This window comes from Myxine glutinosa, chromosome 3 (genome assembly GCF_964187855.1).
Source record: "Myxine glutinosa chromosome 3, kmMyxGlut1.1, whole genome shotgun sequence".
In the NCBI taxonomy this organism is placed as follows: domain Eukaryota; kingdom Metazoa; phylum Chordata; class Myxini; order Myxiniformes; family Myxinidae; genus Myxine; species Myxine glutinosa.
Window position 1 is genome coordinate 25,765,941 of NC_136263.1, and position 26,439 is coordinate 25,792,379.

Here is a 26,439-nt window from a genome sequence, read left to right on the forward strand (position 1 = left end):
AGATTTGTCAGGATTGAAAGACATGTTCCACTTGTTTGACCAGTCTGTGATTTTGTCCAGGTCTGCAGAGAGTGAGGAGGCTGCAGACTGCCGATCTGAGGGATTGAGAAATGGAGCGGCAGAGAGTGGAGTCATCAGCAAAGAGATAGAGAGTATTTTCAAGTGAGTCAGAGAGATCATTGATGAAGACCAGAAAAAGCACACAAGATCTGCTTCAATCCCACTCCCCCCTCCAGGTCTTTAAAACAGCTGTTCACCACCATCTCTTATCTTCCCCCATCCAAAACCTTGATCTTTTCTACCCCCGCTAATTCACCCCAGATCCACTTTTTTGAAATTCCAACTTCGTTCCTAGAAGTCCTTGCAGTGTCCTTGGTTTTATACTTCTCACCCCATTCCCACGCCTCCTCCACCCCCACCTACCCACACCTCCTCCCTCCCTCCCTTCCCATGCCTCCTCCCCCCAAGCCCTCTCCCTCCCACAGATCTCCCGATGTCCCTACTCTCAAATGTTGTGTTTGTGTGCTTCCCCATCTCTCCCAATCTTGTCTACCGCTCCCCTTATTATATGTTTTATGTCTGTGATTTTTTTGTGTGATTAATGTTAGCTCTTTTATGAGCCTCGATCTCGTATCAACAAAAATAAAAAATAAAATAAAAATTCAATATTGGTTCAGGGCCTGATCCAGATCCGACATAAAAGTGAGAAACAAAATGTAAACTGTACAGCCTGGCAGAGAGAGGTATGCGCTCTACTGAGTGCCGTTCTAGTTTCCCAAGGTTTGGAATCCAAATTTTCAATTGTACAACCTCTATCCAGATTTGCACCACCAACATCTGTGATGTCAGTCCAGTGAGTAAACACACCTCTCAGCCACCATACACCATCATTTTTGGATGAAACATCAAGAAAAATTATTTTGGCAAAATAAATAAATATAGTCGGACCCCGCTATTCGCGGGGGATACGTTCCTGGGAAAAACCGGGAATTGCGAAACCACGAATGCGGGAGGAAGGGGGGTGTGGGGGGCGTTGGGCATTGTTTCATTGCAAAAAAGGGGGGATTGGTTCCCGAATCAAGACAATCCGTGAATAGCGAAGAACAAACAGCGAATGGCGAGGCAAATCCCAAGAATGTCGATAATCCGTGAAGGTTGATGAAAGTCCTGGAAATGGCGAGACAAAACCCGCGAATGTTGGCAATAATCCACGAAAGTCGGCAATAATCCACGAATGTCGATGAAAATCCACGAATGAATGCCGTGCCATTGTTTCAATGGGGAAATGGGAGACAGCTAATTGCACTAGTAGATACTGTGGAGAGTTTTCATTCTGTACAGTAACTTGCAGGGATGACATGTCATGCAGCTGGTGGGTATCCCGCGAAACATTGTTTACCTGTGAACAATGGCGGGATATCACATGAAGTTATTCAAAGTGTGAATGATGGGATATCCCGCGAAACACTGTTTACCTGTGAATGGCGGAATATCCCACAAAAGCCATGAAACACGAAACACACAGCAGCGTACGCAGCAGCAGGTATGCTCACGGCTCGTAGAAGATGTTTTTTTGCATATGTCCAGCTGCTTTATGCATGGCTGGTGAAAGATGGGTTTTATTAATGTGTCAAGCTCGCGACTCGTGAAATTTCTTTTTTGGGCCCCCGAAAAACCGCGGTTAGAAAAAAAACCGCGAATTTGCGGGACTCTTTTCCGTGAAGAGAGAAACCTCACATTTTATCAACCGTGAATACGCGGAACCCACGAATAGCGGAACCGTGAATAGTGGGGTCCGACGGAACATCCATTACATTGCAAATCCATTATACGTGTTGCAAACCAATTAGGGACCTGTTAATAAAAATGCAGAAGGTATTTGTGCATGGCCGACAAGGTGTGAAACAAAGTTGTGCTCAATTGGCAACCATACAACTAGCCCAATATGTAACCATTCTCACATCCGACCAAAACACCATTCCATTTTCCTGCGCAATTTATGACAAAATTAATTTAAATGATAAAAACAACTAATAAATAATTTGTATAACTCGATAAAGAAAAATAAAACAGCTTGGGGCACAAATCTAGCTTGAGAGGTTAACGACAAGTTTATATCCCAATGAGAGGGAAAAGTAAATGGAATACCTTTCTGTACCGATTGGGCGGTCTGAGTTTTTCGAGCCGGGCCATTGTCCAATATTATCTGTAAGAAAACAGTAAAAACGCTTAGCATTCATTCAGCATCATTGGAAAAGGCCTGGGTACACAGGCCTTAAGGGGAACCCAAACGCTCAGACCACGTCGATGCCAATCTATCCCTCGATACCCTACAAAATAGATATGATGTGTCTTTTTCCTACTTGCGATTTATAAACTCGGTAATTTTGCAAGTAAAAGTCGAAATCTTCTTCTTCATCACGATTAGCTGTGATGTCACCTAGTGAAAGCGACCGCCACTTCCGTATCGTCTCCGTATAACATCAAGGAATGATTTAACTCAAACGGCAAATAATTTTCGAATTTCTGCTAATATGCCTCGTCGATGCATCCTTGATGGTTGTAGTAATACACATCGAGATGGTTTTTATTCGACACCAATGGCCGAAAGAGCCGAGGGTTGCTAGAAATTGGACAAAGGTTATCTGAATATCCCAGTGTGGATCTGGCCTATATGGTTTGGTTTTGTGTTCATACCATTTTACACAGAACTGTTATGAAACAACACAGATGGCTATCACAAAATCGACACTCAATGGCTATTTTCAACACTTTCTGATTGGCAAAAGAATTTCAAAAAAAACTAACCTTCAAATTAGACCGTGATTAATTATTTTCCATAGTTTTCAGAAAAAAGAATTGCGTTTGGATTCCCTTTTAAATGGTTACTGTGGGGGTGGCGAGGGAGGGTGCATTGACTCGAAGAGCTTCAAAAATAAGTTGCATGAACCCCATCCCCTCCTTTGAAAATCTTTGTGACCTTACAGAGTAGTTGGGTCCCATAGCACGCACAGCATGACCAGTCAGCGTCGCAATGGTGAAAAGCTGTGGATTCACTGCCGTCAAAGCCTGCAGAGATGAACGCAAGCATGGAGGAGGTTCAAGTACAAGTGTGATCAAATACTGGGGACAAAAAGGTGTCAAAATAGATTGCCCTCACATGGCTGCTGTTCTGATATTTACCCTATAAAACACAATGTCAGTTTGAGTGTTTGTCCAGATGTCTGTCCCCTTCATAAGGGTAGGTCTTAAAGGCCAATCTTTTAACACGAATGTGTGTTCACTACGGTCTATTTTTGAGGATAAAACAAACTAGAAAAGCATTTTCCATAAAAGAGTAATTATGTCTCCCATTGGAATTGTAGACTGTGGCTTGCCAAGCGAGCCTCAAGGGCGGTGTACATAAAGGTTTTTTTTTTAATAACAATAAATACAAGGTGAGTGAGGTGACATGTGCTGCACGTGATGTGCAACACGCGCAGAGTAAATCAAGTGTTCATTTACATCTGTATGATGTCTCACAAATAATGAAGATAGAAGAACACTTGACACGAGGCCGAGGCTTCAGACTTTGGCATGCTCACGAGGCTGCACCGTCAGATAAACTGTTCCTACCAGTCATATCTGACAGGCTTTTACTAGTGTAATATAACACTTAACCAAAACAGTTCATTTTTACCTCCACATTACAAATTCAAATAAAAAAATCTCACAATGTACAAACATTGTTTAAAAGTTAAAGTAAATTATATCAATGCATCCAAAATGCCTGGTGTTGGCTTAGCGGTTAGGGTGCCGGCTTGGGATCCTAGGATCCAGGGTTCGAATCCCGGTCGATCGCTGAATTAACGCCAGGGGGTTGACTCAGCCTGTCATCCTTCCGAGGTCGGCAAATTGAGTACCAGCTTGCTGGGATGAATGATCACGGTGAGTACCCCGATTTAGAATAGGTACACCGTATCCCTGCGCATCGTAAGAGGCGACCAAGGGTTGGCGTCAGGAAGGGCATCCGGCCGTAAAAACATTGCCTCAAACAGGGAACCATGATTGTCATGGGGCCCGCAAGGCTAACCCCCGCTCTAGCAGGGAAAATGGCCTTAAAACGATCATTCATTCATATTCATCCAAAATACAAGGTATAAATGAAACAATTATTAAGACGCCATGACATAAACACCTTCAAATTATGTCATAAAATCATTATGACTACGAACCAATTAAAACAATATTTCAACATTCTCATGACTTTCACTACAATGCCTTCATCCACAGCTTGAAGGAGAACTGCTCTTCCCTCTGGGCTGGCACCCCTGCCTCACACCTTGCTCAGCTTGGCACCATAGAAACCAAGGCCTCGAGATCATTGGAATCTCCTGTGATTAAGCCTAGTCTTATCATGGGCTTATCACTTCGCCATCTCAGACAGGTCGGTGGTCTCCCGGTCTTCTATCACCTCCTTTCTGGCATTGCACCCTCTGCTCTATACTCTGTCCTCACCCACTCCACCCCCACCCCTCGCAAGTTTCTGCAGGATGCGCATGGGTCTGCCAATAACTCACTTCTGGTAAACTCCCAAAATCTAGACCCACTGCTCACCTCCTTTCATTTATTCCTCTGTCCTTCCTCATTCCTCATTCTATTCAATCCCATTCTTCCCTCCAGGGCTTTAAGATGGCTGTGCACCACCACCTCAGGGCATACCCCATTCTTACCCACAATATTTTCTACCATCATTAACCCTTCCTAAGCCAACCCCTTCCTTTCCAGGTAATTGTATTTCCCACCACCACACCCATCCCTCTTTTTCATTTTTTGTTCCATTTCTGTTTCATTCCCAGTTTTCCCTTCCTCTTCTTTCTCCGTTTGAACTTGTCTCCAGCTTGTTCACCCTCGGTGTCTTCCTCTCCCTCCCGTTGATCTCATTCTTCCTCCAAGTGTCCCTCTGTAATATCACTCTCCTTTGCTGATTCTGCATTTACCCCCTCCCCATTTCCCCCACAACAACCCTCGCTCCCCACCCCTCCCCCACCTGTGTCGGAGTGGTGCCCCATCCAGGATTGTGCCCTAGAGCCATGGAAAACCGCTTCAGTAGCCATATGCGTTGAGAGATGCAAAATGAGTGGTTCTTCTTCTTCTTCCACCTTACCTACCCCTGCCCCACACACTCCCTCTTCCTCTATGTTCTTTAGTTTTGGCACTCTGTGTTTAAACTCTTCCGAAAGCCTTAACTTCATATAACATATTTAAAATAAATTGTGATCATAGCTAACTAGAAAGCATCCCAAAATATTAAAATTAACTGTGGTTTGCTATAGAGTAGGAAAGGTAACATTTACTCTCAGCATGTAAGTGTAATTCATGTCATGAAGGATTTTCAGACAATACGTTGAGGTAAATGAAGGAAGTGAATGGTTGCTGGGGAGAGACAAGAAAAACTTACCCGTTCTTTCATCATGCACAGCACGTCAGCCATTACCATTCTGCCTTCTGCATCAGTGTTTCCCACGCGGATTCGCTTTCCCGCACGTGAAAGGATTATCTCGTCAGCAACATAGCAGTCTGTATGGGAACAGGTGGATTATGGACGGAACACATGAATGAAAGGTGCGATTGGGAGAACGGGAGCTCAACCGAACGGGAATACATGACCCACGCACAATGAAATGAATTCATGTCAAGCAGCCAAATTAGCAGGTACCAGGTAGGGCACATTAGATGGAAAACAAACTAGAAAGCATCCCAAAATGCTTAACCCTTAAACATCCGCTTTGTACTCCAAGTTTGATGAAAACAACAACGAAAAAAAAAAGGTGTGTGTGTGTGTGTGTGTATGTGCGTGTGTGTGTGTGTGTGTAGCAGACGGGCTAAGAAGTATTTTAACATAGTTGGACTTTGTTTTATAATCCCAGAAGTAACCATTAAAGGCCCAAGCTTGCAAGTGCCAGCCCACCAAAAAACACAGGTTTTCCTGAACCAAAGGCCATCTGTAATATCTTCTTGATAATCCAGCTCTGTCAATGAACCCTGACTTTCAAAAAGGCATAGCTTGGCCATAATCTGATGCTGTGTGGACTATGCTTCCCCACTGATTGACCACTGGTAGCTTTTACCTGTTGCACCGTTTGAGATCCGTGGAGTAACTGCTGAAAGCTAGGTTCTGTGTTGGTCTTTTTACGGCGTAGCCCATCGGGCAAAGCCATCTAGAACAGTGTTTGTTTGTCCGTCCGTATGTATGTATGTATGTATGTATGTATGTATGTATGTATGTCCCCTCAAACGTATACCAATCAGAGCTGAGGATCTGGTTATGTGATTACATCTGATCTGGTCACAGGGTGATGTGATTACATCTGAGGTCATTATGGCGGTACGGCAGCTGACTCTCCACACACCGCCATTTTGATTCCAATTTCGTTCAGGCCGAACATATCGTCGAACCGGTCATATATCACAATCGCCATGCTGTACCTTCACGTTTTTCATTGTGTGAAACACAAACAAACCGATTGTTAAAATGACCATAATATAACGAAAGCATCGGCGTTACGTCTCTTCCAACAATACGGTACGTATAGGCCTTAGGCTTCATGCCTCACCTTCGGGCTGCTTCAGACAAATTAAGCCTAGGTTTCTTAATATAATAGTGTATCGTTTCAGAAGTAACGTTTTCATAATAATAATAATATAGTAAATATAACCATACCGTAAAATGGGGTGAATAGGGACAACAAGGTGAATAGGGACACAAACTGAAAAAAGTTCGGAAACTTTTTTCGCTGAAAATTGATAACCATACTGATTTGTTGATATTTGGGTTGAAAGTGTTCTCTTGTTTTTTTAAAAAGCAACTTATAGTCCCTATTAACCCCATATATGGGTTAAATAGGAATAAATAGGATTTTTATGGCTGTCCCTATTCACCCCGTTTTACGGGTGAATAGGGACAGTCACTAATACAAAAAAATAATAATCAAGAAACAATCTTGAGTTTCCAACTTATTGATAAATTGATAGCTCAGATGGATGCACATAATATGCACCCATAATATAAACCACGGTGCCAATTAAAAAAAATATTGGGTAAAAAGTTTCTCCAAACTGTCCCTATTTCTTGATTATTATTTTTTTGTATTAGTGACTGTCCCTATTCACCCGTAAAACGGGATGAATAGGGACAGCCATAAAAATCCTATTTATTCCTATTTAACCCATATATGGGGTTAATAGGGACTATAAGTTGCTTTTTAAAAAAACAAGAGAACACTTTCAACCCAAATAGCAACAAATCACTATGGTTATCAATTTTCAGCGAAAAAAGTTTCCGAACTTTTTTTCAGTTTGGGTCCCTATTCACCTTGCTGTCCCTATTCACCCCATTTTACGGTAACACTTTAATCCCAATGTCGTGAATACAAAGTTAATGGATTGAAGCGGTGTATGGTTGGTTCATGAATCGATAATAAGCTGAATCAATAATAAGTGGTGTATGGTACTAACAACCGTGGAAGTAAGGAATTCTCCTCGTTTTTTTTTATAGTGATATCATTTTTGAAATAATGATAACGTAACGTTAATATTATAATGTATCTAATCGTAACACCAAGCAGGAACTGTCATTCCTCTTTGAGGTATGTAGATTGCAGTTGATCTATGGTCGGGTCTCAAGAACATTGGGTGTGTGTTCATTTACCAAGTTTCCCCTGGAGAGATCGCCAAGTGGTTTTCACATTCGAGCAAGCACTCTATTCAAAACCGTTAAGGAACGGCTGGCTTGGCAAGCGCTATATAGCTGTTTGATAAATGAGCACAACCCGGGCTTCCTCCCTTTCAGTTTCGTGTTAAACAGCAGGAAAAGTGGGTTTCATTGGTGGTTTTGATAACAAAACCTTAATTGGTGAGTTTCAAAAGGCCGATAGGAAAAACGCTACTTTAGCTGCAGGGTCATGTTATTTACCCAACCCTTGAGGGGTATATAGATTTCAGTAGATCTTTGCTCAGTTATGCAAGTAAAACTTACCTCACAGATGTTAGGATTCCTCAAAATTTCTTTGTTTAATGTTATAAGCAGCATTAGCAACTGTTTAAAAAGCCAATCATGTGTGTTTGTGGTTTATAATGTTTTACAAGCCCGGCTACGCCGCTGTTAAACTTTCGGTCTTGTTTGAGTTTGATCTGTGTTTCTTTCTCTTCTACATCTTTAATTCACCTTTTAAAAATATTTTCTTTTTTGTAATTAATTAATTAAACTGGAAGTGTGTCATTAGTATTTACAGGAAGTGCAATTTCATTATAAATAGATGGCATGTGTAATGATTTTTGTGCTGATGAATTGCTGTTTACATTCTGTGGTTATGTTAGGTTAAGGTAGGTGAGGTTAGGTCAGGTGAGGTTAAATTTGGTTAGGTTAGGTTTAGGTTCAGTGTGTGTGTGTGTGTGTGTGTGTGTGTGTGTGTGTGTGTTTTGCATCATTGATTTGTTTTTTTTTGTGCTCCATCTGCTTTCTTTCCTTCTCGTTTTGATTTTTATTTATTTAATTTTTTAATTTTTTTAAGCAGCAGTTGAAACCCAAATCCTATCCAGGTTCTTCCTGATGACTCTACCTTTGTCTTTTTGTTTTCCTCCTGATACTCCAGTGCTGTATTTGGTTCGTTATTTTATTATCCAAGGCAAACGAAAACGAACGAATTACACGTCGGCAAAGAAACGCACCTGCACCCACACTGTTCCTGACCATGGCCATCGCTCCAACCACTTTCATGTTCTTTGGCTTAAGCTCAGCAAGAACCTGCACGCAAGAAAGCCACAATGCCATGGAATATGAAAGCAACTGTGTTTCATTACAAGATCAGGATTACAAGATCAGGAGATCAGGATTTCACATCGTGATTAACCCAAAATTAAATAATTATCAAGGGTTTAATCAAACGTTTGGTTAATTAAGCAAAAATGGACAAAAAAAATCTTCAAAAGAAAAAAAAAATGTTTGCAATGTTCGCCACACAGACATCGAGGCCAATCCCAAAAGCTATTCCATCACCACCCATACCCCACCTCCATCCCCCAACGTGCATAGTTGAGACGTCTCAAGTTGGACACGTTTATAAAAAAAGGGGTTTTCAGTGCAAAATATAAATAAGCCAAAGCCATAGCTATACATATATATTAGGTGTACCGGAAAGTAATGTCGTTTTTGAAGCTTCGTATCCCTCTTTGAAAAATGACATTACTTTCCGGTGCACTTAATAATCACCCAAAAGGGCAATTCAAACGCAGATACCTGGGAACAGGTGGCACGAAACATTGTGGGTGCAGAAGAGAGCAGCGGAGAGGAAGGAATTTTATGCGTGCAAGGAATATTCATTCACCTTTGCTTCAAATATAACATATACTGTACATTCAAATAATGATAACTTTAAATATTATAAATGTTATTTGTAGTGAAATCAGCAACTATATTTAAGATTATATTAATTAGATTAACTAGGGCATGCCCGTACTATATATATATCTAAAATTATATCCCCCCCCTCTATTTACATGAAATGGTTTGGTCCAAAGCGAACGGCTTGCGGTGACAATCCCCCCCCCCTCTATTTACATGAAATGGTTTGGTCCAAAGCGAACGGCTTGCGAGTACGGTGACAACCCCCCCCCTCCCCTCTATTTACATGAAATGGTTTGGTCCAAAGCGAACGGCTTGCGAGTACGGTGACAATCCCCCCCCTCTATTTACATGAAATGGTTTGGTCCAAAGCGAACGGCTTGCGGAGTTTGGTAAAGAAATCGCCATAGCATTGCCTCCTCGACCTTGGCCTCGTACTCGTCCCTTCGCTCCTGCCTGGCATGGCTCTGAAGTACTCCGCCGCAAGGCTTCTTCTGCTCAATACCCGCTCCACCCCATCATGCATCTCTGCCATCAAATCAAATGGACTCCTCCGACGACCCAGGTACATTCACCGTGGCTCCGGTCGCAAGTTTGTTTATTCGCAATCAGGTCACTCCATCCCCGTCCTCTGGTCGGCTCAGCGCACTCTCACTCTTCGTCCCAGCGCACCTGGTCACAGCAACCCACACGATCGCACCTCTTGCCTACGAACCCTGGCTAAATCACCTGAATTCATCCCTGCTGTTCAAAACAACATCAAGCTCACCCTGTTCAACACCCGGTCCCTCAACAATAAATGCCTCATCCTGAACGAATACATCCTGGATAACAAACTGGACTTTCTCTGTCTCACCGAAACCTGGCAACAACCTCTGGACTACTACACACTCAACCTCACCACACCCAGTGGATATTCCTACGTCAATAAACCACGCTCGGAGGGCCGAGGTGGTGGAATTGCCGTTATCCACCGTCAAGACATCAAGACCAACCTCATCTCCATCTCATCTGCTCCATCATTTGAACACCTGGCTTTAAAACTCTCTGGTCACACGCAGTCAGTCATGGCTGTCGTCTACCGCCCTCCCAAACCACACCCATCATTCCTGTCTGACTTCTCCTACTTTCTGACCCAGCTATGTTCCCTCTCCCCCTCAATCCTCCTCCTTGGTGATTTCAATATCCACATGGACTCCACTGACTCCACAATAACCACTGACTTCACTGATTTACTCACCTGCTTTAACCTCACTCAACATGTCGACTTTCCTACCCATATCCGTGGTCACATTTTGGACCTTGTCTGCTCCACTGGATTAAATTTGCACCATCTCTATGGCTCCGACCTCACCCTCTCTGACCACTTAGCCATCACTCTGACCATCAACATCCCCGCCCCAACACCAAGGCATTATCGCACAATCAACTTCCGTAAGCTAAACGCTCTTTCACCTACCTCATTCTCATCCACCCTCTCTGAAAAAATGTCCACTTCTCCCTTCATTGACCTCCACACCCCTTCCGACCTCACTGACTACTACAACCACACTCTCTCCTCCTGCCTTGACCAGCTTGCGCCTGTAAAAACCAAAACAGTTTCTTTCACCCATTCTGCTCCCTGGTTTACCCCTGAACTCCACCTGATGAAAACTCGTGCTCGCCAACTTGAAAGACTCCGCAATAAAACGGGTCTCACAGTTCACTCCCAAGCCTACAAGGACCACATACAACACTACAAAGATGCCCTCTCCCGCGCCCGCTCTGCCTACTACTCTCAAATTATCCACTCTGGCTCCGGAAACCCAAAAGCACTCTTCTCGACAATAAACAAACTCCTCCGCCCCCTGAACACCACCACCCAGTCATTCACAGTAGACAACTGCATCTCCTTCCTCTCTTTCTTCCAACGCAAAATTGACAACATCTACAACAGCTTGACCACCGCCGCACCCGCTCCCCCTCCAACCACCTGCCCCCCCTTGTCCTGCCATCCCCTGTCTCGGTTCTCCCCAATCTCTCCTACTGACCTCTCTGAACTCCTCATAGGAATGAAAACTGCCACCTGCACTCTTGACCCCATCCCCTCCAGCTTTGTCAAAGCCTCCCTCCCTGCTCTCTCTCCACTTATCATTGCAACAATAAACTCCTCCCTGTCTACAGGCATCGTCCCACCTTCCCTCAAAATTGCTGCTGTTACCCCCATTCTAAAAAAACCTGGTCTAAACCCTGACACCCTAAACAACTTCAGACCCATCTCCAACCTACCCTTTCTGTCAAAAGTTTTGGAACGCGCTGTAGCCACTCAACTCAAACATCATCTCTCTGCCAATAACTTGTATGAAACATTCCAATCCGGATTCCGCTCCAACCACAGTACTGAAACTGCTCTCCTCAAAATCACCAACGACCTTCTCCTCTCCTCTGACGCTGGCAACCTCAACATTCTCGTCCTCCTCGACCTCAGCGCTGCCTTTGACACCATCGATCACACTATCCTCCTCACCCGACTTGAATCCACCTTTAACGTCACCGGCACTGCCCTCTCTTGGATTAAATCATACCTCTCTGACAGATGCCAGTTCATCTCCATCAATAACTGCAAATCCCCCACTGCTCCCCTCCCCCAAGGTGTCCCCCAAGGTTCAGTTCTTGGCCCCCTCCTCTTCATCCTTTACCTGTCCCCGCTCGGTCACTTAATCCGCCGTCATGGTCTCCAATTCCACTGCTTCGCTGATGACATCCAGCTTTTCATCTCCACCAAGTCCGTCTCCACCGACACCCACTCTATCCTGACAAACTGCATCACTGAAATAAAATCCTGGCTTCAAATCAACTTCCTCAAGCTTAACTGTGATAAATCTGAAATAATCATCATTGGCCCAAAAACGCTCACAAAATCCACCCATAACTTTGCCCTCAACATCGACGGTATCCCAGTATCCACCTCCCCTCACATCCGGAATCTTGGCGTCATCTTTGACCAAACCCTTTCCTTCGACAAATACACTAAACAGATCACAAAGTCAGCCTTCTTTCACCTGAAAAACATTGCCCGGCTCCGCTCATCCCTCTCCTCCACGGCTGCAGAAACCCTCATCCACGCCTTCATCACCTCCCGTCTGGACTACTGCAATAGCCTCCTCTATGGTTCACCCTCAAAAATCACCAATAAACTCCAATACATTCAGAACTCCGCTGCCCGTCTACTCACTCATTCCCGGACCCGTGACCACATCACCCCCGTCCTTTACAAGCTTCACTGGCTCCCCATCCCCCAGAGAATCCAGTACAAAATCCTCCTCTTGACATACAAAGCCCTCCATAACCTGGCCCCATCCTACCTGGCTGACCTCCTCTCCAGACACACTCCCACCCGCAACCTCCGCTCTGCTGGTACCAACCTCCTGACCCCCTCCATCCGGACCAAATTCAGATCCTGGGGGGACAGGGCCTTCTCCATTGCTGCTCCCACCCTCTGGAACTCACTACCTCACACCATCAGAGACTCCTCCTCACTCACCACATTCAAAACATCACTAAAGACCCACCTGTTCAACGCTGCATTCAACATTCAACCCACAGCATTTAACCCCTGACTATCTCTTCTCCTTCTCCCTCCTTTTGCTTTAAATATTTCCCTATTGATTCTTGTCTTGTCTTTTTGATTCTTGTCTTATATATATGCCGTATATCGCTGCTGTTTGTTTTCTTGATTCTTGTCTTTTTGCAATTGTTGTTTTCATGTATTGTTATGCATTATGTTTTCCACTCTGTCAAAGCGCCTTTGGGCTTCTGGAAAAGCGCTATACAAAATAAATGAATTATTATTATTATTATTATAGCTCGGTAACTACTTGTCCGATTAATATGAAACCTTGAAAAGGCACATCCTCAGGTCCCCAGCAATATACCTGGCAAGTTTCAAGTATATCGGACCCGTGGTTGTCGAGAAACAGCGGTCACAGTCAAACATACAAACATACAAACATACAAACATACAAACATACACACAGAGATTACTGGAATTATAGATAGACTAGGGCATGCCCGTACGTGGGTGCAATGCCCGTACGTGGGTACGTGGGTACGTGGGTGCGAGTACGGTGACAATCCCTCCCCCCCCTCTATTTACATGAAATGGTTTGGTCCATGAAATGTTTTGGTCCATTCGCAACGCCAAAGCGAACGGCGAACGGCTTGCGAGTACAGTGACAATCCCCCCCCCTCTATTTACATGAAATGGTTTGGTCCATTCGCAACGACCACAGAACCCCCCCTTCTATTTACATGAAATGGTTTGATCCATTCGCAACGCCAAAGCGAACGGCGAACGGCTAAATCGCCATAGCTCGGTAACTACTTGTCCGATTAATTTCAAACCTTGAAAAGGCACATCCTCGGGTCCCCAGCAATATACCTGGCAAGTTTCAAGTATATCGGACCCGTGGTTGTCGAGAAACAGCGGTCACAGACAAACATACAAACATACAAACATACAAACATACAAACATACATACAAACACACACACAGAGATTAATGGAATTATAGATAGACTAGGGCATGCCCGTACTATATATATATCTAAAATTATATCCCCCCCCTCTATTTACATGGAATGGTTTGGTCCATTCGCAAAGCCAAAGGCAAAGCGAACGGCTTGCGAGTACGGTGACAATCCCCCCCCTCTATTTACATCAAATGGTTTGGTCCATTCGCAACGACCACAGAACCCCCCCCCCCCCCCCCTCTCTTTACATGAAATGGTTTGGTCCATTCGCAACGCCAAAGCGAACGGCGAACGGCTAAATCGCCATAGCTCGGTAACTACTTGTCCGATTAATTTCAAACCTTGAAAAGGCACATCCTCGGGTCCCCAGCAATATACCTGTCAAGTTTAAAGTATATCGGACCCGTGGTTGTCGAGAAACAGCGGTCACAGACAAACATACACACATACACACATACACACATACACACATACACACATACACACATACACACAGAGATTAATGGAACTATAGATAGATGAACAGGAATAAATAATTAAATCGATATATGTTGGAAAATTAGATGCCCAGACCAGGAATCGAACCCAGATGTGTAATTTTCCCACATTTATCAATTTAATTATATTAATGACAAACTTTTGATCACTCGTTAGAAATAAATAAATGATCAACATTCATCAAGAGTATCGATGCCAGTAATTAGAATATGTCAAGAAGGAAAGTGCGTGTGTCGTTGGCTATCTCCAGATGCGGGTTTCAGAAGGAGGAACGGAGCACGCCCAGGTCTCAAAGTATCCAACTCCGTTTCAGTAAGGGATCAAGTTTCATGGACCAATTTGTGTACAGTAGGTTTCTTGTTACCTTCACCACCGAAGGTGGATGAGGTTATGTTTTCACCCCTGTCTGTTTATGAACAAGATATCTCAAAAAGTTGTGGACGGATTCGGATGAAACTTGGTGTAGACGTTGATTGTGTGACAAAGATAAATTGATCCAATTTTGGTGAAGATCCAAATACGGATCCGGATACGAGAATCTTTTGAAAATTTTCAAGTCATTCATCACCAATGAGTGATGGGGCCAGAAACGAAACGCAACATGATTTTTCAACAAGTTGTGGATGACTTGTGACAAAACTTGGTGGATGAGTTGGGTAAGTGATAAGAACAAGCCCATTAGATTTTGGTTCGGGTCCGCACCAGATATGGTCTATCAGTGGTAAACAAAACATAAACTGTTAAGCCTGGTGGAGGTATGTATGCTCTCTACCGAGTGCTGTTCTAGTTGGGGCTGTATTCCTTGGTATTTTGGTTTCATGCGTGCAATCTTCCGTTTGCACCTGTCTTTGGAAATTATTTCCTCGGTGGGTTAGCAATGCCTTTTCTGGTTTGCCATCTTCATGTTTGTGTCCAAATTGGATTCTGTAGTCTGCTGAGTTTTTCATGTACTCAGCTAATCTGACTGTACTTGGTTGAATTCCATCAGGCCACTACCTCCTTCTCATCTCGACAGGTACATTCTCGGATTCTAATGTTTTTTGGAGAACATTTTGTGGATCGTGAGGAATTTCCTCGTTTTGATATCTAGTTTGTTGATTTCTGATTGGTGCCAGTTTATTATTCTCCACCTGCACTGGAATACTGGTATTACAAAGCTGGTTTATGGCTTCTATTTTGTTTCTCGGGGAGAGGTATGTTTTCAGCATCAGCCTCGTTCTACGCAAGTATTCTTTGGTAATTGTTTTTTACATGTGTTTGTGACATATTTGGTGGCCTTCTTCTACTCCGAGGTATTTGGATGATGCTTTATTATATAGTTCCTATATTGTTGTATTCAAGACTTTATGTGCTTTGCCACTGTTTCCCTAGTTCTCGGTATAATCTTTTCGGGTTACTCTCATACATGTAGTTTTTTTTTTGTTTTTTTTTTTTTTTTTTTGTATACAAGATCGAGGCTCGTGAAAGAGCGAACATTAATCACACAGAAAGACAAACAGACACACAAAACAAATAACATCGGGAGCGGTAGACAAGATGGGGAGAGAGGGGGAAGGACACAAACACAACATTTGAGAGCAGGGACCGAGAGACATGGAGACATCGAGAGAACTGTGGGAGGGAGAGGGCTTTGGGGGGGAGGCATGGGAAGAGGGGGGGGGGGGTGGGAGAGGTATAAAACATATGGACACTGCCAAGACTTCCAGGAAAGAAGTTGGAATTTCAAACAAGGTGCATCTGGGGTGAATTAGTGGGGGTAGAAAAGATCAAGGTTTTGGATGGGGGAAGATAAGAGATGGTGGTGAACAGTTTGTTACAGATACGACTTTGATGGTATGGTGGGCCGAGCGGGATGGCCGCCGTATCCGTACAAGTTACCCCGATTGCACCCGGGGTTGACTAATCGCGCTATGCTAGACCAATGAAGGAAAAAGAAGACACCCGGCTGGGTTATAATGACACAATACGACACCAGGGGTTCAGTTCTCAAGTATATTCGTACGGAAAAAGGTTAGATTACAAGGACAAGAGGGAAACATAGGAAGGTGGGCACTTAAACACACTCTTATATTAACCCTAGACAGACCACAGATAAACGGGACAAGGCTCACTCACACGGGGTTTGATGGCCAGGAAAGCGGCAGTCGATGGCTCAGGTGCACCTGGCTCAGGGACAGAATCACGTACGGTGGTGTCCAGCAGATGCGGGGAGGTCGCTCAGCGCTCGTGGGTCGCGACTTTGGTGGAGATGCCGGGGAGGTCGCTCAGCGCTCGGGAGGGTGGCGTCTTGTCCTTCCAAGCTCGGGGCGCATCTCACGTCACGTCCGGCGCGGGGCCGCGTATATCCGGCGGGGAGTCACGCCCTCGCTCGTTAGCTCCGCCCCATATGGCATCGGCCCATGGCTTCTCATTGGGTGCGGGGGTTACCGGCTCCGCCCTTGACGAGGGGCCGACAGGGAGCCCCCTTCTGGGTAACCCCGTCGAGCACATGTTCAATGGCGGCCAACCGAGCCGGAGTGAGGACGCAAAGCCGCTGTTGTTGTGGTTGTTGTTGGAGCTTGAGATGATGGGAAGAGATGCGGGGAGGTATGGGAAGGTCCTAAACTCCTACTGGTGCCATATCATCACATTCTGGTGCAACGAAGAGTCATAATTAATGGAAACAAGTCCTTAACTGACATAGATTAAGAATAACTAGCAAGATGTCCTATAATTGTCTACGTGTGGTGCGGGGGACCTGGGCACGACATTTAATGGGGGAATGAAGGGGAAGATCGGCTCTAATGGGTGTTGTTTACAGACAATGGGACTAGGGAATGGGGTAAGGGGAGAGTTGGGGAGTATCGGAGAAGATAGGGGAATATTTACAAGCGGATATGGAGGTCAAATTCCATATTCGCAACATTGCACCCTTCTCTACCCTCGGGGCGTCCCGACCCGATAAATTTTTACCTACTTTAGTGTGGCACGCAATGTAGTTCCCTCTACTATTAACTCTACCCTGAGTGCGACAGTTTTACAGATATTCACAAATGAGTAAATATGTCCCCCTGCGACGTTGCACCCTTCTCCTCACAGAAACACACCCACAGGATAACCGAATCCGGAAAGAATCCTCAAACTAAACATACAGCCGGTAGGGAGCATTATTTACAAGACTACGCTGCTATTTACACTACGATCCAGGACCTGTTTTTGGAGGAACACATGCAGATGTTATGCATAGAGAGAGCGCGCTTGCCAACATCGATACACCAACCCACGAGTGCTCTGTGGCCGACGGCCTTTAATAACGTGCAGAGCACCCTTTCCGAGCATCAACAGCACCACCCCACCACCAATCGGTGCAGTCACCATTGTTCAATGAAATAAAAATAACTTCAACAACCCCTAACCCTGCAGGTGTCTCTTGCTCTTCTTGTGGTGCACTTGGTGTTACTTAAAAGTGGTTCACCTGTATGGCATAGGTGCCACGTTGACCCATAGGTCCATCCCCGGGTGGTGCTTGGCCGCAAACGAACTGCGGTCCATTGTGGGTGGCCACAAACATTGCGGTCCATATGGTGTACCGATCCAGGCAGCGAACAGCGAAAGTGCAGGCCCACAACTGCGCAGCCAGCACCTCTCTCTCCTCTCTCTCTACCCCAAAGCCAGATCCTCGGAGGTGGGAGACAAAAGAAGAAACAAGTGAGTAAGGTGGTAAGGGCGCAAAAGTGCACGCAATATAAGGTAATGCACACTGGGGGCACATGGGAACCAGGTGAGACAGGTACGTTCCTATCGTACGCCCCCCCCCCCACCAGGTAACCTACATGGCCCCTCCCTTACCCCTTACTGTATCAACAAAACACAACACTACCCATAAACATCTACTTTACAAATCCACAAACATCCCTACTGTCTTCCCCGTTCCTCCCATATACCAAATTCGTCTTCTCTCCCTCCTAACCAATCAAATTTGCCATTTTCAACTCTCATCAAAATTTGCCATCTCCAACTGAACATCAAAATTTGCCATCACCAATTCATCATCAGTCCCTCCTAGGGAGGGAGAGATGGAATCACCCCAATGTCTCATCCACGTCGTGATGCGTCTCACAAATCCACAGCAATCTCATTTCCTGCACACAGAACAAAGAAAACACAGGTGTGGAGTCATCATCATCACCACAGGTAAGTGGCTGCGTATGGTGCGACAGGTTCTTCAATCCTAACTATTTCCTAAATGACTTTAACAACTTTACACTACCCGGGGTCTTCCTCCGGCCAAACCATTGGCCCTCTTACACTATGGGTTCTAAAAACCAATTCCCATTGGCCAAACTGTGGTGCTCTTCAATTTGGGGTCTCACTCCCCCGATTCATCTCCCGGTGCCCTCGTACAATTTCTGGGCTGCGACGTGTACCTCTCCCAGTGGGTCTACCCACCTGCACACCTCCACCACTGCAGTTGCCTCCGAGCTTACCTGCTCCTTACCCTAACCTAACTACCAGGGGAAGGCCCTCTGGCTCTCTCCCCACTCCGTGCCCTCTCTGGCACTGGGCTGCCCGATCCACACCCGGGATCCTCAGGCACCCACTCACAACTACCGGCTCCCAGAGCCCACCTGCGGCCTCACCTGGCCGACATCCTCACAGTGGTGGAGTGCCCAACCAACTACACACACTAACAGGCTACACGCCCAGCCATTTCCACAACACTAATGCACCCATTCGCAACACCATTCTGCAACCGCACCACAAATGCCAATATCCAACCACAATTTACCTGCACCCTCTACCTAACACTTACACTACCTGCCCCGGGTGCTCGCGAAAGGGGTCCACTCTTCCCCCATCCACACCTTCGCACCATGCACACCACTCCGTACCACTCACTCCAACTCTCTCCACACACCTGTACCTGCACACCTGTGCTCTCACACCTGGTGCCACCGGCACCCTTCTCTCCCCAAGCGCATTCGCGCTGATCCACACACTCACTACTCATACACTGCTCCACACACCTGTCCAGTTGCACACCTGTGCAATCACACCTGTTCAATCCTCACACACACGGCATCATCTCAGCTAACTACTCCCTTCTGAAACTTGCGCTTCCCAGTCATCCCTTTAAACTATTGCGCTCCCACGTCATTATCATCCATACTAATCTACCTGCGTCCCCACTACAGGTATCAGTCACTAACTAACCTTAACGTTACCTAAGGTCATCTTCTCTAGATCCCTACACACAATATCCTAACCCACCCGGGCTAGTTTTCACTGCCATACACCCCATAAGCTATTGCTCCTTTGCCCCCCCATATGGGAAGGATGGTGGATTTGCCATCCCACCACATCGGGGGTCTCTCACTACCAATTTCGCACATCAAATTGCAACAAATTAAAAATTTGCCAATCACTGCCCATCATCTGCCAATCACTACTGCCAATCCCTTGCCAATCATCAAATTTTGTTTTTCTCTGATTTTGGGTCCAAAACACTAACCTCATCACCCAGTCGACTCACTAATACCTCTCGGTGCGCCAATCCCTGTCCAAAGCCCGGCTTCGTAAAGCCAAGCAATGGATGCTGGTTGTTTTGTGCCAGCGGCTGGATGCGTCCGGCACTCGGTGCAGGGACGGAGGTTTACCCGGGCCGAGATCCCACGCACCATCTCGGCACGGAGCCATCCAATGTCCCGATCTCGACCTGCCGGCACGTCTCAACAAAACGTGGTCGCCATAACGACCCTTCCTATCGGGCTGCCAGCTCCGCCTAGTGGAGCCTGGACGCGGCCGTTCAAAGTGAGGCCCGGCACGCACCGAGGGCCTGCTTCGGCTAAAAGTCGCTCTAACCTCTAACCCGTGTAACGTCGATGCTTCACCTGGACGCTTACACCCCGCAGCCCGTTCCTTGCTCACACATCCAGCCGTGCCCATGCTCCTCGTACCTTTCCTTACACACCCAGGTACCCTCATTCCACTCACAGCCTTGGTCACACACCTGACCACCGAACACTTTGGCACACATTCGTTGCTCGCACACCTCACCAATACACCGCTTCGCACCCCCTCCTCGGTCACCTCCTCTGTGACATTCACAGGTGTGCTCTCATTCGCACACCCAACCACGTGCCTCACCACCAACTCCAGCGTGCATTCCCACTCACGCTCCACCATTCCAGGTGTGCATCCTTCCATCCCAGGTGTACATCCTCGCTCACCTGTCACAACCAACTCACGCTCCTTGTCACTCTCACTACTCTCACTACTCTCACCTCCACTCGTGACAACGCACTCACCCTTACTCTTGACAGCACACTCTTTCTCCATGCACCTGTCCGTCACACACCTTTCTCGCGCACACTCTCCCGTTACACCCTCTGTAACACTCACCACAGGTGGACACTCTTCCTTACTTCTGACAGCGCACTCTTTCCTCATGCACCTGTCCGTCACACACCTTTCTCGCGCACACTCTCCCGTTACACCCTCTGTAACACTCACCACACCACGCTTCCATGTGCTCCCTCGCACACGCGCTACGACCGACTCACTCTCGCCAGCACCCTCACTCCTTGGCACGCACTTTTTCCTCACACACCCCAGAGTCGGACTTTCTCGCACACCTCCTCTTTCGCACACCAGACCTGTCGCACACTTCACCAGTGGCCTCTCACGAACACCCGGGTCTATCTCGACCCCCAAGCTTCTTAAATCCCCTGGCGCATCATACGCACGACCATATTGGTCACCACTTACACCGGGTCCTCTTCCTCTTCGCTTCTCCTCCATCACCTGCGAATCCCTCATCCGGTTAATGAGCACATCATCACGATCCAAACACAGACTTTGGACCAATTCTTTTATCTCCTCTTTTATCTCCTTGTTATCCCCTCTCCGTCGCTTCTTAATTTCGCTCACCCCTTCTTCCACTTCTTCTAATTTGTGCCTCACCTCTTTTATTCCCCGGTACGTCTCCTCAAGCTCGTCCTCCAAGGCTACCTTGACCGTTTCCATGTGCGTCCTCACCTGCCGGTCCTTCGTCTCCATTACCTCTACCACCTCGTCCAACCTCGTTGTCAGTCCCTCACGTACCATCTGACATTCCCTCTTCGTCGCTACCAAGTCATCTTTGAGTTCTTTCTGTGTCGCCTTTAAACCTCCTAATACCGCAGTGTTCCTTTGAACCTGCTCCACTAACTCCGTCTGTCCCACCGTCAGCTGCTCCACCTCTTGCGTCAGGTCCTCTATGCCCCCTTGTAACTTTACAGTCGCCTTTCTCACCTCCTTTTCCATGTGCTCCTCACAGTGCCTCACCTCCTCGCGCACTCCTCCGACCTCCTCACTCACTCCTCTTCTGATCTCCTCTCCCATCACTTGCATCTCCTGCCCAGATGCCACCCTCATCTGCTCCATTTCCTCCCTGTGAGCATCCAGTTTGGTTTCTACCCCCATTCTGACCCCCTCTATCTGCTGCTCCATTTGTTTAACTTCCCTTTCCGCTTGGTCCCTCATGTCCCTCAATTTGCCTTCCATACTGTTTTCTAACCCCTCTAACCCATTTTTCACTCCCTCTATCTGATTCTCCTGGGCAGCCATTCTATTTTCTACCCCCATTAACCCATTTTTCACTTCTTTTATCCCGTTGTCTAACCCCTCAACATTATTGTCTAACTTCCCAAATTTCTTGTCTAACTCCTCAAAATTATTGTCTAACCCCTCACTGGTACCCCTCGCTTCGTCCCTCATTACCCCCAATTGCTCACTCCGAGCCCTCGCTTCGTCCCTCATTACCCCCAATTGCTCACTCCGAGCCCTCGCTTCGTCCCTCATTACCCCCAATTGCTCACTCCGAGCCCTCGCTTCGTCCCTCATTACCCCCATTTGGTTTCCCATTACCCCCATTTGGCCCTCTAATCGCTCACTATTAACCCTCATTTGGCCCTCCATCCTATCCATTTTTGCATTCAGTTGGGTCAAGAATAATCTGAGGTCAAACCCGGTTTGCCCAGCGTCCCCAGCCGCCACCGCAGGCTCGCCCTCCGCGGCGCCGCTATTTTGGGACCCTTCAACCACGTGAGCGAGCGCGCCATTTTGCGCGCCCGCTACTTCGTGCGTGACGGCGCTATTTTGCGAACCTGCCGCCCTCACTGCTTCGCTCTCCTCATGTCCCTCAATTTGGTCCTGGACCGACCCTACCTCACTCTCCTTTACCGGACCCCAGCTGTCTTGATCCGCCATAGCGCGACTTTCAAAATTCGGGTTTTTATTATTTTTTTTTTTGTAAAACACAATCAAATTTCGCTGTTATAATTTCGAGCGCGTAAACGCGCTCCGGGTCCAATCTCACTCCTCGACACCAATTGTTACAGATACGACTTTGATGGTATGGTGGGCCGAGCGGGATGGCCGCCGTATCCGTACAAGTTACCCCGATTGCACCCGGGGTTGACTAATCGCGCTATGCTAGACCAATGAAGGAAAAAGAAGACACCCGGCTGGGTTATAATGACACAATACGACACCAGGGGTTCAGTTCTCAAGTATATTCGTACGGAAAAAGGTTAGATTACAAGGACAAGAGGGAAACATAGGAAGGTGGGCACTTAAACACACTCTTATATTAACCCTAGACAGACCACAGATAAACGGGACAAGGCTCACTCACACGGGGTTTGATGGCCAGGAAAGCGGCAGTCGATGGCTCAGGTGCACCTGGCTCAGGGACAGAATCACGTACGGTGGTGTCCAGCAGATGCGGGGAGGTCGCTCAGCGCTCGTGGGTCGCGACTTTGGTGGAGATGCCGGGGAGGTCGCTCAGCGCTCGGGAGGGTGGCGTCTTGTCCTTCCAAGCTCGGGGCGCATCTCACGTCACGTCCGGCGCGGGGCCGCGTATATCCGGCGGGGAGTCACGCCCTCGCTCGTTAGCTCCGCCCCATATGGCATCGGCCCATGGCTTCTCATTGGGTGCGGGGGTTACCGGCTCCGCCCTTGACGAGGGGCCGACAGGGAGCCCCCTTCTGGGTAACCCCGTCGAGCACATGTTCAATGGCGGCCAACCGAGCCGGAGTGAGGACGCAAAGCCGCTGTTGTTGTGGTTGTTGTTGGAGCTTGAGATGATGGGAAGAGATGCGGGGAGGTATGGGAAGGTCCTAAACTCCTACTGGTGCCATATCATCACATTCTGGTGCAACGAAGAGTCATAATTAATGGAAACAAGTCCTTAACTGACATAGATTAAGAATAACTAGCAAGATGTCCTATAATTGTCTACGTGTGGTGCGGGGGACCTGGGCACGACATTTAATGGGGGAATGAAGGGGAAGATCGGCTCTAATGGGTGTTGTTTACAGACAATGGGACTAGGGAATGGGGTAAGGGGAGAGTTGGGGAGTATCGGAGAAGATAGGGGAATATTTACAAGCGGATATGGAGGTCAAATTCCATATTCGCAACAAGTTGTTTTGAAGACCTGGAGGGAGGAGTGTGATTGAAGTGAGTGTGGGAGTTTGTTCCAGAGGCGGGAGAAAAGAGGAATGAAAGAGTGAAGGTGAGCAGAGAGCCGAGATTTCGGCAGTTTAACCATCAGAGGGTGGCTGGCAGATCTTGTGCGACCTGTAGGAATATTTGGGGGACAGAGCACAGAGAGAGCTGGGGGAGCAAGGTCGGAGAGGAGTCGGTAGAAGACAGAAAGACCACCTACCTGCCTGCGGTGAGTGAGTGAAAGGCCCTCAGAGATAGCTTCATCGCGGGAGATTCCAATGATTCTGAAAGCTTTGGATTCAACAGCGTGAAGCCGAGCCAGGTGTGAGGCAGGAGCACCAGCCCATAGGGGAGAACAGTATTCCATTGAGCTGCAGATGAAAGCCTTGTATGTGGTGAGGAGCTCAGGTGTGCCTAGGAAGGACTTCGCACGACGGAGGATGCCCAGTCGGCGACTGGCTTTGGAGGCCAGCTTGGAAATGTGGTTTTCCCAAGAAAGATCATGGCAGATGGTGAGACCCAAAAGCTTGAGCGACAGAACTTCTTGGAGAGGATTGTTGAGAAAGTAGATGGGAGGGTTGTCCAGTCGATCTTTTCGGAGAGACATAGTAAGAGTGTGAGATTTGTCAGGATTGAAAGACATGTTCCACATGTTTGACCAGTCTGTGATTTTGTCCAGGTCTTCAGAGAGTGAGGAGGCTGCAGACTGCCGATCTGAGGGAAGAGGAATGGAGCGGCAGAGAGTGGAGTCATCAGCAAAGAGATACAGAGGATTTTCCAGAGAGTCGGAGAGATCATTGATAAAGACCAGAAAAAGCACAGGGCCCAGCACACTGCCTTGGGGAACTCCAGCCTGAACGGGAAGGGGAGATGAGAGAAATCCATTCAGGGCCACACGTTGACTACGACCAGAGAGGAAGTCCGCAAGCCATGCATGGAGATTTCCATGGATACCATAGGAGGAGAGTTTGGTGAGCAGAGCTGGGTGCCAGACCGTATCGAAGGCACGTGATATGTCAAGGGAGACAGCTCTGATTTCCTGTTTGGCATTGAGGACCTCCATCCATTGTTGAGACAGCAGAAGCAGCTTGTCCAGAGTAGAGTGACCAGGTCTGAAACCAAATTGATGATCAGAGATCAAGCCATTGGAGAAGAGGAAAGATTTCATATCCAAAGCAATAATGGATTGCATGACTTTGCTGATAATTGGGAGAAGGCTGATTGGTCTGTAGTTGCTAGGATCTGTTTTTGCACCTTTTTTGTGTAAAGCGTTAATGTTTGCTGATTTCCAGGATGCTGGCAGATGACCTTGAGCAAAGGATAGGGTGAAAAGAACAGAGAGAGGGTGAGATAGAGCGGCAGAGCAGGATTTTAGGACCCGTGGGCTGATGCCATCTGGTCCAGTTGCAGAATCAGAGTCGAGGTTTGACAAAAACTCCTCCACCTTGTCAGGAGAGAAGGTCACAGAGTCCAGGAGCAGTTTGGTTCGACTGGGAAAGGTGGGAACAGAGAGAGATGGGTTTGGGACTAAGGATTTTGAGGCAAACACAGAGTTGAGGCATTCGGCTTTGTCACGTGCGATGTCAACTGTGTGGCCATTTGAGGTAAGGGAGGGGATGGAGGGGGAACAAACACCAGAAACGGATTTGACCAGACGCCACCAGGATTTGGAGGAAGGAGACAGGTTTGAGAGTTCATTCTTGAGTGAGGAGAGATAGTGCTTCCTGGCACTCCTGAGGGTAGACACACACTTGTTCCGAGCTTGGTGGAAGGAACTGAGATTTCCTTCAGTTGGATTAGCCTTCCAAGAGGCAAAGGCAAGTTGTTTCAGGGCAACTGCCTCACCACAAGATTCAGTGTACCATGGATGGGAGGAAGGGTAAGACAACTGAAGGCGAGATGGGATAAATCTGTGCATGAGAGAGATCAGTTTGCTTTGGAAGAATTCCCAGGAAGAATTGATGTCAGAGGCAGTGGAGATGGGAGACCAATCCAGACGATTGATGGCTGCTTGAAGACCGTCCCAGTTGGCCTGAGTGAAATGCCAGACTCGTCGACGCTGAGGAGGCTCTCTGAGAATGGCCAGAGAGATGTCCACTTTGACAAGCACATGATCAGAAGAACCGATTGGAGCAGAAGAAGAGCAGCAGACATTAGCAGGGAAGTTAGTCATAACCAAGTCGAGAAGAGAAGATACTCCATTGGCTGAGATCCGGGTCGGGAAATTGACAGATTGTGTCAATCCCAGTGAGTCACAGAAGTCCTTTGCTGAGGTGCCATGACTGGTGAGAGAGGAACCCACACCCAACCAGGTGGCATGATGACAATTGAAGTCACCACATATGAGGAAGAGAGAGTTGGGATGAGTGGATAGAAGTTGGTCCATGTTGTCAGACAGTGAAATGTAGATGGAGTCATCACTGTTTGGGGGACGGTACAGAACACATATGAACAAAAGGTGGGAGCGGAGAGGAAGCCGTAGCCAGAGGTACTCCTGGGGGTGAGGAGGAGAGAGGGCAGTGCAAGGAGAGTGAGGAAGAGAGTTTTTGATAAAGATAGCCACCCCACCACCAGGCC

At 47.0% G+C, this 26,439-nt stretch overlaps 1 protein-coding gene across 3 annotated transcripts in view; it reads right to left on the minus strand.

Annotated features, from left to right (window-relative positions):
• The window catches only part of LOC137423738 (putative aminopeptidase W07G4.4), a 118,308-nt gene that overhangs the window by 12,965 nt on the left and 78,904 nt on the right, over positions 1–26,439 (minus strand). For all 3 annotated transcript variants that reach the window (XM_078773783.1, XM_068111202.2, XM_078773784.1), the window contains exons 12-15: positions 8,710–8,785; positions 5,441–5,559; positions 2,986–3,069; positions 2,149–2,206 (exon numbers count right to left, since the gene is read on the minus strand). In XM_078773783.1, coding sequence (XP_078629909.1) covers positions 2,149–2,206; positions 2,986–3,069; positions 5,441–5,559; positions 8,710–8,785 — 337 coding nt within the window. The remainder of the gene's footprint in view (positions 1–2,148; positions 2,207–2,985; positions 3,070–5,440; positions 5,560–8,709; positions 8,786–26,439) is intronic.